Source organism: Gouania willdenowi, chromosome 14 (genome assembly GCF_900634775.1).
Source record: "Gouania willdenowi chromosome 14, fGouWil2.1, whole genome shotgun sequence".
NCBI lineage: Eukaryota > Metazoa > Chordata > Actinopteri > Blenniiformes > Gobiesocidae > Gouania > Gouania willdenowi.
The window spans coordinates 11,262,280-11,279,699 of record NC_041057.1 but is presented as its reverse complement, the minus strand read 5'-3'; the positions used below and the strand labels follow the sequence as shown (position 1 = coordinate 11,279,699).

The 17,420-nt window shown below is 34.1% G+C and overlaps 1 protein-coding gene across 1 annotated transcript in view; it reads right to left on the bottom strand.

The window, feature by feature from the left end:
* The window catches only part of LOC114475596 (phosphatidylinositol-binding clathrin assembly protein-like), a 35,338-nt gene extending 30,600 nt beyond the window's left edge, over nucleotides 1–4,738 (bottom strand). Inside the window, exon 1 of the mRNA XM_028466555.1 lies at nucleotides 3,870–4,738. Within this exon, the coding sequence (XP_028322356.1) occupies nucleotides 3,870–3,999 (130 nt within the window). The 5' untranslated portion in view covers nucleotides 4,000–4,738. The remainder of the gene's footprint in view (nucleotides 1–3,869) is intronic.
* Between the last annotated feature and the right edge of the window lie 12,682 nt (nucleotides 4,739–17,420).

Here is a 17,420-nt window from a genome sequence, read left to right as displayed (position 1 = left end):
ATTCAGCAAAATAAGTAAAAGTAAAAACAAAATGTGCAACCACATCTTTTAGAACAGTAATAATAAAATTATTTAAATGTAAAGTAAAAAACTGCCTCACAGTTTGGTAACTACTGGTAAAGTATGCTCTGCATACAGCCAGAAACGGCTGTGGTCCTAGACATTCAGGATCCTTCCAAGTTGACAGAAAAATTCATCTTTTATCATTTCCCCTGGTAACTCAGACCCACAGAGCTCCTGCTGTTGCCCACACTTACTTTCTCTGTCCTTTCCTGAACTTAAAGATGCCAATGACACACACACACAGTAAATGTCAGGTACCTTAGTCACCAATGTATTTGCGTTCGTGGATTGGAAGAAAGTGATATCTAACAGAAGTATATATTTTACTGTGAAAACTTGTGTATATCTGTATACATGGGTGGTTACGTTTCTTATTGCGTTTTTTTTAGTTTTTTTTTAACAAATGATTAGAAAAACTGGATAATTCTCATCAAATGAAATATTTATGTAAGGAACTAAAGTTGACATGTCAGTATTTGTACAGATTATTTTACATGATACAGAGATATTCTGTCACGTAATGTTGCTATTTTCAGAAAGTCTGCTCACGCCCTCGGTTTGGTGACATTTCCTACTTTCTAAAACTCAGGCTCACAGTGAGTGTTCATGGTGGGCGACCTCCTAACATTTAATAGTACAAGGCTGTTGTAAACCAAAGGCTACTGCTGTGAGCACAATAATCACTCTCATAGTCACAGCAATCACTTAACGCACTTAGTTGAATTGTGTTTAACCCCTAAAGCAACACATCATTGGGAATCTTCCATTGGCTTGATTTTCGTTAAAGAATGAATGTGTGATTACACTTTGTTAGCAGGAGAAGTCCTGTGGTTTCCATCTGCACCATTCAAATTCTAAATATCAAAGCTACAACAGTGAAAGTAAATAATGAACCCACAGCTCGTAACAATGAACATTAAATTAGGTTCAAATCACAGCAGCAGTAAATACTTACTGTATTTGCTTATGAACGTTTTGAGACGTCATTGTTGGAAGGATCAATGCACCTGATGTTTTTTTTTGTTGCCAATCTTTGGGAGGTTTAAAAGGTCTCCTTGTGCTAGTTTGGGTCTTCTTCTAATGTAAGAAGAAAATTAAAAAGAAGTTGAGCAATGTTTGGCTTTGAAGAGTTTAGGTTTATATTAAATAGACACATTGACCCATGTTGGGTTTTAATCTATTGTAGGAAAAATTAAGCAGACAATCAGACTTAAATAGGTTAAGTTAAATTAAAAAGGGTTGGGTTGTATAGAGTTAAATTAAAATAAACGGTTGTCTTAAGGTAAGCATTTTTTTGAGCATAGGTATCTTTTCCTTTTTTCACTTAAAATCAAGAAAGCGACTTATAAATGAGAGCGACCTTTCTGTGGATTTGTCAACACCGACTATAGTGTGTAAAAGTGTCACTTGTTAAATAACTTTGAAAAGAGAATGACTTTAAAAAAGCATGTTAACATTAGATTTCTAAAAATGATTCGCTAACTTGTATGATGTATCCAAACCTCCACATTCAGTTTGTTCTTTTTCTGATTGTACTTTGGGGCGAGACAAAAATGCAGACTGTGATTTATTCTCGGTAAAGGTACAGTTAGCGTAGCAGGCTAGCAGCAGCTTGAATGTAAATGGACGGATATGCAGACATGGAGCAGTGAGAAGGTGCAGGTATTTGTAGAAACTCACCAGAATAGAATGAAACTGGAACTTAAGCCACTGATTCTATTGATGATAGGCACCTTCTTCACCTTGTATTACATCTCTTTAGAAATGAGGCATCCTATTCAACATTGTGACTTATAGCTCGAATTAACTTACAGTAAATACAGTAAATGATGCTAGTCTAAAGTGTTATTGGTGGGGTGGGTAAAGGTAAAAATCTTAAACTGGACTTAGTTAAACTAAGGGAAGGGAAGATAAGCCTATAGCCATAAGACTTCAATGGTATGGGTTCACATGGTTTGGGATAAGATCAGTAGGTTAGTTATTTTGAGATTAATGAGCTGAGTGATGTTGGGATAAGTTAACATTATTGGTGACCCTAAAATAGGAGTGAGTTCATAATAATCTCGCCATGTAACGCCTGAGATTGGCTCTTTGGAATGGAATTAACGGACACAAGAAAATGGATGTTGAAGCACTCCGTCGTCGATCTTGAAACCAAGAATTCCCAGAGTAACCTCTGCTGCGGACATGGCTGACTAATCCTCTGCCAAACCTATGGGCTCACTGCTGGCTGGGGAGCGTAAACGGGATGATTGACTCTCAGGCTGTTTGGCGTCTTGCCTTGTGGTTTCTCTCAGACTGATTTATCAACATTTCCTCTTGATCTTCCTATTTGCCCGTCTGCCTCCCTCCCTGTCTGTCTGTCTGGGCCGCTTTGCCTGTGAGTCTGACTGGCAGCACCATTGATTGGCCATGCTTTCTATCGATCCTGTCGAGTAATTATACTGAAGCAGAAAAGCCGGCTAACCTAACAACAAGCTAATAATCACTGCAGAATGCTCCTTCCTCCCGGCGTGAGCCTTAGTGATGGATCCGGACTACACACATGTGTAATTAGCTAAATGAGGAGATGAAAAAGTACTTTATTGACTGTAGGAATTTGTGTAGGAGGAATGCTACAAAAGTTTTTACAAAAAAGGCCTAAAATTTGGTATTTTCTTCAAAAAATAGTTGACATTTGTAAAAGTAAAATTGAAGTAATGAAAAACTTAAAATAATTTGGGGACGAGGTTAGGTTTTAATCAGCTTTCACTCATTGATAGCCATCAAAAGTATTTAGAAAACCCTCTTCAAATATGATATGTTAAACGTTTCAAAAACAAGCACAGTATGTTGGATTACTTGGATTGAGACTGATCTCTGATCCAATATCTTAAGTTGGATAGATAAATTACCAATTTGGATCAGTGAGGTTATATTTGCGTCCTATGGGGATTTGATATTGTAGTTTTTCATCAAAAACCTCAATAACAGTGAAACTGATAACCCTGAGTTGACCTTACCTGTGAATCGATGCTTATCTGTATGCATTGATTCCATTGGTGGACTTTAGGCCTTTTCTCTGTCACAGTGACCTTACCACAACAACCTTACCATGTCCTGCAGGTTTTTGACATATTTCTGCTCCAATTGGCCTGAATCTGATGAGGATGTCATCATCATCATCATCACCATCATCATCATCATCCAGCCTCTGCCTGTACACGAGCCTCACCTTGCAACCAGATGTATTAAAGCACGAAATACATCCAAAACCTGCAGGACTGCAGCCCTCTAATCCAAAAACTTACACATCAGCTTTACCATGAAGCAGAAACAGAAAATAGTGACACTGGTGTGACGTCTCACTACTCTGATCACTATCTCCATCACCTCAGGTGTGACAGTGATGATGCATCAGAGGACAGGGAAGTTAGATTATAGGAATGAGGATGATGATGTTAGAGAACGATGCTACTGCTGCTGCTGATGGTGATACAGGCGTTAATAATGAATAGGCCTTTACACTGTAAAGCAGCTGGTTGCAATATGATTAGCCTACGCTGAAGTGGCCTATTTCCCTTGAATGACATGGACAGATAGTGGCTGCTGTTGGCCGCCTTGTGCTCTGCAGCGTGAATCACATTGTGATCCAGGAGAATGGAGCAGTAATTATTACATTTAAAGCACACACACACACACACACATGCAGCAGAAACAAGGACACAATAAAGGATCCTGTTTATGTACAGACTGCCCTTTGTCACAGAGGAGGAAGAGGAGGAGGATGCATGCATGCAGTGATGATGAGGGGATGCTCAACCTACAGTCAAGGTGCTTCTTCTTGGGTCCGCTGACTTCGTGCGTCGTGGCCTTGCAGACGGCTTTGCTGATGGCAGAACCGGTCATGCTGTGCTGCGCGGCGGCGATCCGGTCCGTCAAAGACTGGCCCGACATGTTACCGAGGAGGATTCCAGCGGAGAGATGTCCTGGTAGGGGTGGAGGAAGAGGAGGAGGAGGAGGAGGAGGAGGAGGAGGGAGATCAAAATGTCTTTAGAGGCAGGGAGGAGGGTAGTGCCCTCTGTGAGGTGCAGGAGGACGGCGTAGAACACGGACCAGGATCCGCTGTCGGGATTCATGCACGGCAGGAGTGTCAGCAGATCCGGAGGCGCATTTACATATGATGTTTTTTTGTCCTAAAGAGCGATCGGAGCGGCCTGCGTCAAATTCCGCTTTTTTTCTTCATCATCATCATCATCATGTACGGACAGATCTGGGATGATGTCCCTGTAAGGAGAGCTCGGGAATCCCGGCGTGGATCCGAAATAAACCACAGAGCGTTCAGTTCATGGTCTCCACGGCATCATTTACGAGCAGGACTCAAAGAAAAAAAAAGCAAAAGCAGCGCCACCGTCCCTCCTCCTCTTCCTCAGCCGGTTTCCCCCTCACAAATTACGCACTGAGCCGCTCCTCTCCGATCCCCAACAGCTCCACACACACACACACACACGCACACACACACACACACACGGACACACACCAGCCTTTGATTGTTCCTCTATCCCACTGACGTCCTATATTCTGAGAACGAAACGCTGGTTTTCCTCTGCTGAGGTTGTCAGTGGGGCAATTTCAACCTCTGCCCCCCTTCCTCTGGATTCTGTGTCAAAGTTGTGCGTAAAATGGCAGCACATGAATCAGGTGACGGAGAAAAGAGGGGGATTGGGCTACTGGTCGGATCTGGGGAGGGCATCTTAAAGCGGAACGACTACTGGTCTGACTTTGAGCAGGAATCAGCTGCTTGGTCAAGATCAGAACTTAAAAAGGAAAGAAAAGTTTTCGTTTCAACATGCAAAACTTTTTTATTTTTTACGCAAGCCCTATAGGGCCATGTGCTTCCATACATTTTTTTCCTCCGTTTTCCCGTGAAAACGACTTCATTTTCTCGAGATAACGAAATAATAGTGTTGTATGATAAATCATTGTAGGAAACATAATTCAGTGTAACAATGTCAGAGGAGCAGTAGCACATAGATCACCACATCAGGACTTCAGTAAAGTTAGAAAGACCCAAAATGTCTCGTTCTAACCGTTATGAAATAGACAATGAACTACAAGCTGCCACGAGCTGATCTTCAATACAATTATTGGTCATTTCAGCAGGAAATATCCCATTGTTTACTATGAGCAGCTGACGCAGAGACATTGCGCAGGGACCGTCAACAAAGTGCAACCACCGACACAATAAATATTGAATATTCAATATCTCTCTGATCATGCATAGCAACGTTCCCAAATAAAGACAGTTATTTGGTCATACTACAACTCTATATATGCATATTATATTGATTATTTTTTGTTAATTTAGTTTTCAATAACTTTTTCAAAAACACGTTTACAAAATGAGAGGAAAAACACTTTGATTATTTTATTTTGTAAATGTATTTTTAAAAAAAGTTATTGAAAATGTTTTTAAAAAAAATAAAAAAAAATAAATCAATATAATATACATATAATCAAAAATATACAAAAGGTATTTTAGCTAAATAAGAGTTGTAGTTCGACCAAATAAAGACCATCAACATCAGTCAATTTGGTAACGTTGCTATGCATGATCACAGATATATTCAATATTCAATATTTATTGTATCGGTGGTTGTACTTTGTTGACGATCCCTGCACAAGTCTTGGCGTCAGCTGCTTTATAGTAATATGTATATATGCATATGTCTGTGGCCTGTTCTGTTGATTCACGTGACGTCACTCACACTGCTGCATCGCGACAAAGCGAGAGCAAAAAATTCAGATGGAGGGCAGGGAGTGAAGCTTGAGAATCTGCCATCTGAAATAATGAAAATGCTCATGTTTTGTGGAGTTTAAGACTGCTCCAATCGTTCTAACCCGAGAAAAGGAAAAGAGATTTCATAGAGTACCAAAGACTGTCATTGACAAAGGTGAGTGTTACGGCTGGTGCCTCATGGCCTCTCAGCCTGCCCTTCTTCCTCTCTCCTGACACACCTGACTCACATCAGCAATCAGGTAGGAGAGGGAGGAGGAGCTTATAAAGGGCTGAGAGGACCAGAAGGAGAGAAGCACAACAACTGACCAGCAGCAGACATGTGGGGAGAGTTCTTCTGCACCCCACTGGACATCTTCGTAAGTTGTTGTTTTAGTTTGGACTGGAGATTTTTGGTAGTCCTGTTGTTGTCTTTAAGTAGTTTTAGTCCTTTGTATATTTTTGTAGTTTAGAAGGTGGACGCTGGGACGACGGCCCTGTATATTGTTGGCTCAGTGTCCTCCCTACTTTTGTTCAGTTTGGCCAGGGTCTCCAGTCCCTTTTAGTTTGTTCTGTTGATACTTTTAGGATTTTGTTAATAAATACTTTTGATAAACCTTTGATTTCTGTGTGGCGTCTTGTTTATGTTGCGGCCCCTCAAGCCTTGACCTCACATCCTAGAGGGGGTCGTAACAGTGAGAAATGTAAAAACGTCTCTGGTCGAGAGGCGCAGAGTCTGCTGATCTCCGTGTCAATAGCGACCACTTGGTCAGAGGTATGTTGGCGAGCTGACTTTGTTTTTGCAACTGTTTATATAGCATTAGATTGTAGTTCAATGCTCGTTTACTATTATTTACCTTCTTTCTATCACCCCTGCTGCACACTGTGCACATAAAGCTGAACACCAAAATGCTATTTCATGTAATAAAGTACAATTCAGTAGTAGTATATACAGTATGTATGTGACAAACACACCTCATGTATCCTTGACTGGCAGGCTAATGTCGTTAAGATGTATTGCAAGTTTGTTTGCGTTATAGCCGTTACTGCTGAGGAGGTTGTGGATCCACCCGCACACAAGTTATATGCCTCCTTACTACAATATATGCAGTTTGGTGTAGTAGGATCATGTTTAAATGTTGAATGGTGTTTTATCTATTTTAAATGTTGGTGTGCAGTGCAATCAGGGTACTGAACACACAGTAATCACATCCTTTTCTATTGTTTCAGTCACTCTTCAACGTGCAATACATATATTTATTCCCATTGCTGCTATAATGCTCTCCTATTATACATCTTATTTATTTGATTATATTTGATTATTTTTATTTCATATTTTTACTAGTTTATTGTCTTTATTTCATTAAATACTCCTTTTTTCTTTATACCTGTACTCTTACACCACCAGAGTTGTCCTTTAATTGTGTTGTACATTGTGTATGATGACAAAACATTCTATTCTATTCTGGTGCCCGTGGGAACCATGTTGGTGACCCCTGCTATAGAGCATAATGATGGAATAAATGAGTGATAACACAACACACATTATAAAGAATCTCATTTTGTAAATAAATGGAATGAAACAGAATTTTGTGTCTCCTGAATAGCTTTATGTCTATAGTTTTGATCATATCGGTTATTTCCTGCCTGAGGGGGACAAAGACTGACCTTTGTATTTTCAGTTCATATTTTAATCAAGATCATTTCTATTATTAGTTTAACTAAAAATATACATAAAACCCCTTTTTAATTTTTTTTCTTCATTTGTTAATATTCCACTATCTTAAATACCCCCTGTACTGACATCATCTACCCCTAGGAATACTCATACCCCCATTTGAGAAACCCTGATCGATCCCATATGTGTTGCAGTATTGCTATATTTTTAGGTCCTTTTATTTGTTTTGTACTCATTGGGAACCAGATTCCCAATCCACCAAGTCACACTGCTCGTATTGTTTTAAACTCTACTCTTAAACTGGGATGAAAATGCAGTAAGGCATGAAAAATTAAAAAAAATGAGGGGGGTGGAGGGGATGACAAGCATGCTAAATCAGAGGTAAGGATGAATTTTTTTATGATTAGCACACTTAAACTGGAATGAAAAAGCAGTAAGGCATGAAAAATTAGAATGCAGTGGAAAATGAGAAGAAAAAAAAAAAATGACAACCACCCCAAATCAGAGGTAAGGCCATAGTGATGCATAAAATTTGAAAAATTTTGAGACAAAGCTATCACAGGACCCTAAAAACTAGTGCAAATGTGAAGACAACACTTAAACTGTGATTAAAATGCAGTTAGGCATGAAAAATGAGGGGAAAAAAAGAGAATGAGAGAAAGAAAATGACCAACACCCCAAATCAGAGGTAAGGATGGTAAGGCAAAAAATGTTAAAAACTTTTCTTTTTCTGAAATAAAGCTATCATAGGACCCTAAAAACTAGTGTAAATATGTTGAAAACACTTAAACTGGGTTGAAAATATAATGAAGCATTACAAATGAGAAAAGATGGAATGACAAACACCCCAAATCAGAGGTAAGGCATCAAAAATTTAAAACTTTGGGTTTTTTTTTTCTGAGATGAGGCTTTCACAACACCATTAAAACTAGTGCAGATATGATGAGCACAGTATGGGATGAAAATGCAGTAAAGCATGAACAATGAGAAAAAGTGGAAAATGAGAAAATAAATGACAAAGACCCCAAATCAGAGGTAAGGCATAAAAATATTAAAACTTTGGATTTTTTTTTCTAATATTAGGTTATCGTAGGACCCTAAAAACTAGTGCAAATATGTTGAGCACACTTAAACTGGGATTAAAATGCAATAAGGCATCAAAAATGTGAAAAAAAAAATGACAAACACCCCAAATCAGAGGGAAGGCTAAGGAATAAAAAATTAAAAACAATGGGAAAAAATTCTGAGGTAAAGCTATCACAAGACCATAAAAAAGATGCAAAGATGTTGAGCACAATAAAACTGGAAGGCTTTACTGCAATTTGTATGCAGTAACGCATAAAAATTGAGAAAATTGTGGAGAATGAAAAGAAAATGACAAACACCCCAATGCAGAGGTACGGCTATAATAAGGCATAAAAATTTAAAAATGTTAGAAAAAAAGTAATGGAAAAAAAAGAGACCCTTAAAACTAGTACAAATATGATGAGCACACTTAAACTGGGATAAAAATGCAGTGAAGCATGAAAAATTTGAAAAAAGTGGAAAATGAGGAGAAAAATGTCAAACACCCCGTATCAGAGAAAAGGCTATAGTAAAGCATAAACTTTTTTAAAATGTGGGTTTTTTTTAATCTGAGTTAAGGCTATCACAAGACCCTAAAACCTAGTGCAAATATAATGAGCACACTTAAACCGGAATGAAAATGCAGTTAAGCATGAAAAATTAGAAAATTGTGGAAAATTAGAAAAAAAAAAAAGAACAGATATTTATAGCCTTAGCACTAGTTTTAACGGTCTTGTGATAACCTTATCTCATGAAAGAAAAAAAAGAAATACATTTTTATGTCTTGCCTCTGATGTGGGGTGTTTGTCTTTTTTCCCCCTTTTTTCTCCTTTTTCATGCTTTTCTGCATTTTCATTCCAGTTTTAGTGTGCTCATCATATTTGCACTAGTTTTTAGGGTCTTGTGACAGGCTTATCTCAGTAAAAAAAAAAAAAAAAAAAAAAATTAATTTTTATGCCTTACTATAGCCTTACCTCTGATGTGGGGTGTTTTTCCATTTTTTCCTCATTTTTCATGCTTTAATGCAATTTCATTCCAGTTTAAGTGTGCTCATCATATTTGCACTAATATGCCTTGCTATAGCCTTACTTTTGATTGTGGGTAATTTTAGTTTTTTGTCATGTTTTGTGCCTTACTGCTTTCTTAGCCCTGTTTAACTATGTGCATCATATTTGCAGTAGTTTTTAGGGTCGAAGGATGGTACTAACTCAATTTTTTTTTTTTTTGAAAATTTTGAAAAAATATGCCTGGCTATAGCCTTACTTTTGATTTTGGGAAATTTTAGTTTTTTGTCATTTTTTTGTGCCTTACTGCTTTTTTAGCCCCGTTTAAGTACGTGCATCATATTTGCAGTAGTTTTAAGGGTCTAATGATGGTCCTAACTCAATTTTTTTTTTTTTTGAAAATTTTGAAAAAACATGCCTTGCTAAAGCCTTACTTTTGATTTTGGGAAATTTTAGTTTTTTGTCATTTTTGTGCCTTACTGATTTCTTAGCCCTGTTTAAGTATGTGCATCATATTTGCAGTAGTTTTTACGGTCAAATGATGGTCCTAACTCAATTTTTTTTTTTTTGAAATTTTCAAAAAAAATGCCTTGTTATAGCCTTACTTTTTTTTTGGGTGTTGTTAGTTTTTTGTCATTTTTTGTGCCTTACAGCTTCCTTAGCCCCATTTAAGTATGTGCATTATATTTGCAGTAGTTTTTAGGGTCTATTGATGGTCCTAACTCAATTTTTTTTTTTTTTTTTTTAATTTTCAAAAAAAAAAATGCCTTGTTATATAGCCTTACTTTTTATTTTGGGTGATTTTAGTTTTTTGTCATTTTTTGTTCCTTACTGCTTTCTTATCCCCATTTAAGTATGTGCATTATATTTGCAGTAGTTTTTAGGGTCTAATGACGGTCCTGACTCAATTTTTTTTTTTTTTGAAATTTTCAAAAAAAATGCCTTGTTATAGCCTTACTTTTTTTTTTTTTAGTGATTTTAGTTTTTTGTTCCTTACTGCTTTCTTAGCCCCATTTAGGTATGTGCATTATATTTGCAATAGTTTTTGGGGTCTAATTATGGTCCTAACTCAATTTTTTTTTTTTTGAAATTTTCAAAAAAATGCCTTGTTATAGCCTTACTTTTTATTTTAAGTGATTTTAGTTTTTTGTCATTTTTTGTACCTTACTGCTTTCTTTGCCCCATTTAAGTATGTGCATTATATTTGCAATAGTTTTTGGGGTCTAATTATGGTCCTAACTCAATTTTTTTTTTTTTTTTGAAATTTTCAAAAAAAATGCCTTACTTTTTATTTTGGGTGATTTTAGTTTTTTGTCATTTTTTTGTGCCTTACTGCTTTCTTAGCCCCATTTAGGTATGTGCATTATATTTGCAGTAGGTTTTGGGGTCTAATGATGGTCCTAACTCAATTTTTTTTTTTTTTAAATTTTCAAAAAAAATGCCTTGTTATAGCCTCACTTTTTATTTTGGGTGAGTTTAGTTTTTTGTCATTTTTTGTACCTTACTGCTTTCTTAGCCCCATTTAAGTATGTGCATTATATTTGCAACAGTTTTTGGGGTCTAATTATGGTCCTAACTCAATTTTTTTTTTGTTGAAATTTTCAAAAAAAATTACTTACTTTTTATTTTGGGTGATTTTAGTTTTTTGTCATTTTTTGTGCCTTACTGCTTTCTTAGCCCCATTTAAGTATGTGCATTATATTGCAGTAGATTTTAGGGTCTAATGATGGTCCTAACTCAATTTTTTTTTTTTTTTTTAATTTTCAAAAAAAATGCCTTGTTATAGCCTTACTTTTTATTTTAAGTGATTTTAGTTTTTTGTCATTTTTTGTGCCTTACAGCTTCCTTAGCCCCATTTAAGTATGTGCATTATATTTGCAGTAGTTTTTAGGGTCTATTGATGGTCCTAACTCAATTTTTTTTTTTTTTTTTTTAATTTTCAAAAAAAAAATGCCTTGTTATAGCCTTACTTTTTATTTTGGGTGATGTTAATTTTTTGTCATTTTTGTGCCTTACAGCTTCCTTAGCACCATTTAAGTATGTGCATTATATTTGCAGTAGTTTATAGGGTCTATTGATGGTCCTGACTCAATTTTTTTTTTTTTTTAAATTTTCAAAAAAATGCCTTGTTATAGCCTTACTTTTTTTTTTTTTAGTGATTTTAGTTTTTTGTCATTTTTTGTGCCTTACTGTTTTCTGAGCCCCATTTAGGTATGTGCATTATATTTGCAGTAGTTTTTGGGGTCTAATGATGGTCCTAACTCAATTTTTTTTTTTTTTTGAAATTTTCAAAAAAAAATGCCTTGTTATAGCCTTACTTTTTATTTTGGGTGATTTTAGTTTTTTGTCATTTTTTGTTCCTTACTGCTTTCTTAGCCCCATTTAAGTATGTGCATTATATTTGCAGTAGTTTTTAGGGTCTAATGACGGTCCTAACTCAATTTTTTTTTTTTTTTTTTTGAAATTTTCAAAAAAAATGCCTTGTTATAGCCTTACTTTTCATTTTGGGTGACTTTAGTTTTTTGTCATTTTTTGTGCCTTACTGCTTTCTTAGCCCCATTTAAGTATGTGCATTATATTTGCAATCGTTTTTGGGGTCTAATGATGGTCCTAACTCAATTTTTTTTTTTTTTGAAATTTTCAAAAAAAATGCCTTGTTATAGCCTTACTTTTTTTTTTTGGGTGATTTTAGGTTTTTGTCATTTTTTGTGCCTTACTGTTTTCTGAGCCCCATTTAGGTATGTGCATTATATTTGCAGTAGTTTTTGGGGTCTAATGATGGTCCTAACTCAATTTTTTTTTTTTTTGAAATTTTCAAAAAAAATGCCTTGTTATAGCCTTACCTTTCATTTTGGGTGACTTTAGTTTTTTGTCATTTTTTGTGCCTTACTGCTTTCTTAGCCCCATTTAGGTATGTGCATTATATTTGCAGTAGTTCTTGGGGTCTAATGATGGTCCTAACTCAATTTTTTTTTTTTTTTTTAAATTTTCAAAAAAAATGCCTTACTTTTTTTTTTTTAGTGATTTTAGTTTTTTGTCATTTTTTGTGCCTTACTGTTTTCTGAGCCCCATTTAGGTATGTGCATTATATTTGCAGTAGTTTTTAGGGTCTATTGATGGTCCTAACTCAATTTTTTTTTTTTTTTTAAATTTTCAAAAAAAATGCCTTGTTATAGCCTTACTTTTTATTTTGGGTGATTTTAGTTTTTTTGTCATTTTTTGTTCCTTACTGCTTTCTTAGCCCCATTTAAGTATGTGCATTATATTTGCAGTAGTTTTTAGGGTGTAATGACAGTCCTAACTCAATTTTTTTTTTTTTTTTTGAAATTTTCCAAAAAAATGCCTTACTTATAGCCTTATAGCCTTACTTTTCATTTTGGGTGACTTTAGTTTTTTGTCATTTTTTGTGCCTTACTGCTTTCTTAGCCCCATTAGGTATGTGCATTATATTTGCAATAGTTTTTTGGGGTCTAATTATGGTCCTAACTCAATTTTTTTTTTTTTTGAAATTTTCAAAAAAAATGCCTTGTTATAGCCTTACTTTTTATTTTGGGTGATTTTAGTTTTTTGTCATTTTTTGTGCCTTACTGCTTTCTTAGCCCCATTTAGGTATGTGCATTATATTTGCAGTAGTTTTGGGGGTCTAATGATGGTCCTAACTCAATTTTTTTTTTTTTTTGAAAATTTCAAAAAAAATGCCTTGTTATAGCCTTACTTTTCATTTTGGGTGACTTTAGTTTTTTGTCATTTTTTGTGCCTTACTGCTTTCTTAGCCCCATTTAGGTATGTGCATTATATTTGCAATCGTTTTGAGGTCTAATGATGGTCCTAACTCAATTTTTTTTTTTTTGAAATTTTCAAAAAAAAATGCCTTGTTATAGCCTTACTTTTTTTTTTTTAGTGATTTTAGTTTTTTGTCATTTTTTCTGCCTTACTGTTTTCTGAGCCCCATTTAGGTATGTGCATTATATTTGCAGTAGTTTTTGGGGTCTAATGATCGTCCTAACTCAATTTTTTTTTTTTGGAAATTTTCAAAAAAAATGCCTTGTTATAGCCTTACTTTTTTTTTTTTGGGTGATTTTGTTTTTTGTCATTTTTTGTGCCTTACTGTTTTCTGAGCCCCATTTAGGTATGAGCATTATATTTGCAGTAGTTTTTGGGGTCTAATGATGGTCCTAACTCAATTTTTTTTTTTTGAATTTTTCAAAAAAAATGCCTTGTTATAGCCTTACTTTTTTTTTTTGGGTGATTTTAGTTTTTTGTCATTTTTTGTGCCTTACTGTTTTCTGAGCCCCATTTAGGTATGTGCATTATATTTGCAGTAGTTCTTGGGGTCTAATGATGGTCCTAACTCAATTTTTTTTTTTTTTTGAAATTTTCAAAAAAAATGCCTTACTTTTTTTTTTTTTTAGTGATTTTAGTTTTTTGTCATTTTTTGTGCCTTACTGTTTTCTGAGCCCCATTTAGGTTTGTGCATTATATTTGCAGTAGTTTTTAGGGTCTAATGATGGTCCTAACTCAATTTTTTTTTTTTTAAATTTTCAAAAAAATGCCTTGTTATAGCCTTACTTTTTATTTTGGGTGATTTTAGTTTTTTTGTCATTTTTTTGTTCCTTACTGCTTTCTTAGCCCCATTTAGGTATGTGCATTATATTTGCAATCGTTTTTGGGGTCTAATTATGGTCCTAACTCAATTTTTTTTTTTTTTTAAATTTTCAAAAAAAATGCCTTGTTATAGCCTTACTTTTTTTTTTTGGGTGATTTTAGTTTTTTGTCATTTTTTTGTGCCTTACTGCTTTCTTAGCCCCATTTAGGTATGTGCATTATATTTGCAGTAGTTTTTGGGGTCTAATGATGGTCCTAACTCAATTTTTTTTTTTTTTTGAAAATTTCAAAAAAAATGCCTTGTTATAGCCTTACTTTTCATTTTGGGTGACTTTAGTTTTTTGTCATTTTTTGTGCCTTACTGCTTTCTTAGCCCCATTTAAGTATGTGCATTATATTTGCAATCGTTTTTGAGGTCTAATGATGGTCCTAACTCAATTTTTTTTTTTTTTGAAATTTTCAAAAAAAATGCCTTGTTATAGCCTTACTTTTTTTTTTTAGTGATTTTAGTTTTTTGTCATTTTTTGTGCCTTACTGTTTTCTGAGCCCCATTTAGGTATGTGCATTATATTTGCAGTAGTTTTTGGGGTCTAATGATGGTCCTAACTCAATTTTTTTTTTTTTGGAAATTTTCAAAAAAAATGCCTTTTTTAATTTTTTTTTTTTGGGTGATTTTAGTTTTTTGTCATTTTTTGTGCCTTACTGTTTTCTGAGCCCCATTTAGGTATGTGCATTATATTTGCAGTAGTTTTTGGGGTCTAATGATGGTCCTAACTCAATTTTTTTTTTTTTGGAATTTTTCAAAAAAAATGCCTTGTTATAGCCTTACTTTTTTTTTTTGGGTGATTTTAGTTTTTTGTCATTTTTTGTGCCTTACTGTTTTCTGAGCCCCATTTAGGTATGTGCATTATATTTGCAGTAGTTTTTGGGGTCTAATGATGGTCCTAACTCAATTTTTTTTTTTTTTTGAAATTTTCAAAAAAAATGCCTTACTTTTTTTTTTTGGGTGATGTTAGTTTTTTGTCATTTTTTGTGCCTTACAGCTTCCTTAGCCCCATTTAAGTATGTGCATTATATTTGCAGTAGTTTTTAGGGTCTATTGATGGTCCTAACTCAATTTTTTTTTTTTTTTAAATTCTCAAAAAAAATGCCTTGTTATAGCCTTACTTTTTTTTTTTTAGTGATTTTAGTTTTTTGTCATTTTTTGTGCCTTACTGTTTTCTGAGCCCCATTTAGGTATGTGCATTATATTTGCAGTAGTTTTTGGGGTCTAATGATGGTCCTAACTCAATTTTTTTTTTTTTGAAATTTTCAAAAAAAATGCCTTGTTATAGCCTTACTTTTTATTTTGGGTGATTTTAGTTTTTTGTCATTTTTTGTTCCTTACTGCTTTCTTAGCCCCATTTAAGTATGTGCATTATATTTGCAGTAGTTTTTAGGGTCTAATGACGGTCCTAACTCAATTTTTTTTTTTTTTTTTAAATTTTCCAAAAATGCCTTGTTATAGCCTTACTTTTCATTTTGGGTGACTTTAGTTTTTTGTCATTTTTGTGCCTTACTGCTTTCTGAGCCCCATTTAGTTATGTGCATTATATTTGCAGTAGTTCTTGGGTCTAATGATGTCCTAACTCAATTTTTTTTTTTTTTTTGAAATTTTCAAAAAAAATGCCTTACTTTTTTTTTTTTAGTGATTTTAGTTTTTTGTCATTTTTTGTGCCTTACTGTTTTCTGAGCCCCATTTAGGTATGTGCATTATATTGCAGTAGTTTTTGGGGTCTAATGATGGTCCTAACTCAATTTTTTTTTTTTTTTGAAAATTTCAAAAAAAATGCCTTGTTATAGCCTTACTTTCATTTTGGGTGACTTTAGTTTTTTGTCATTTTTTGTGCCTTACTGCTTTCTTAGCCCCATTTAAGTATGTGCATTATATTTGCAATCGTTTTTGAGGTCTAATGATGGTCCTAACTCAATTTTTTTTTTTTTTGAAATTTTCAAAAAAAAATGCCTTGTTATAGCCTTACTTTTTTTTTTTTGTGATTTTAGTTTTTTGTCATTTTTTGTGCCTTACTGTTTTCTGAGCCCCATTTAGGTATGTGCATTATATTTGCAGTAGTTTTTGGGGTCTAATGATCGTCCTAACTCAATTTTTTTTTTTTGGAAATTTTCAAAAAAAATGCCTTGTTATAGCCTTACTTTTTTTTTTGGGTGATTTTAGTTTTTTGTCATTTTTTGTGCCTTACTGTTTTCTGAGCCCCATTTAGGTATGTGCATTATATTTGCAGTAGTTTTTGGGGTCTAATGATGGTCCTAACTCAATTTTTTTTTTTGGAATTTTTCAAAAAAAAATGCCTTGTTATAGCCTTACTTTTTTTTTTTGGGTGATTTTAGTTTTTTGTCATTTTTTGTGCCTTACTGTTTTCTGAGCCCCATTTAGGTATGTGCATTATATTTGCAGTAGTTTTTGGGGTCTAATGATGGTCCTAACTCAATTTTTTTTTTTTTTTTGAAATTTTCAAAAAAATGCCTTACTTTTTTTTTTTGGGTGATGTTAGTTTTTTGTCATTTTTTGTGCCTTACAGCTTCCTTAGCCCCATTTAAGTATGTGCATTATATTTGCAGTAGTTTTTAGGGTCTATTGATGGTCCTAACTCAATTTTTTTTTTTTTTTAAATTCTCAAAAAAAATGCCTTGTTATAGCCTTACTTTTTTTTTTTTAGTGATTTTAGTTTTTTGTCATTTTTTGTGCCTTACTGTTTTTCTGAGCCCCATTTAGGTATGTGCATTATATTTGCAGTAGTTTTTAGGGTCTAATGACGGTCTCCTAACTCAATTTTTTTTTTTTTTTTTAAATTTTCCAAAAAATGCCTTGTTATAGCCTTACTTTTCATTTTGGGTGACTTAGTTTTTTGTCTTTTTTGTGCCTTACTGCTTTCTGAGCCCCATTTAGTTATGTGCATTATATTTGCAGTAGTTTTTGGGGTCTAATGATGGTCCTAACTCAATTTTTTTTTTTTTGAAATTTTCAAAAAAAATGCCTTACTTTTTTTTTTAGTGATTTTAGTTTTTTGTCATTTTTTGTGCCTTAGTTTTTTTCTGAGCCCCATTAGGTATGTGCATTATATTTGCAGTAGTTTTTAGGGTCTAATGATGGTCCAACGACTCAATTTTTTTTTTTTTTTGAAAATTTCAAAAAAAATGCCTTGTTATAGCCCTTACTTTTATTTTGGGTGACTTAGTTTTTTGTCATTTT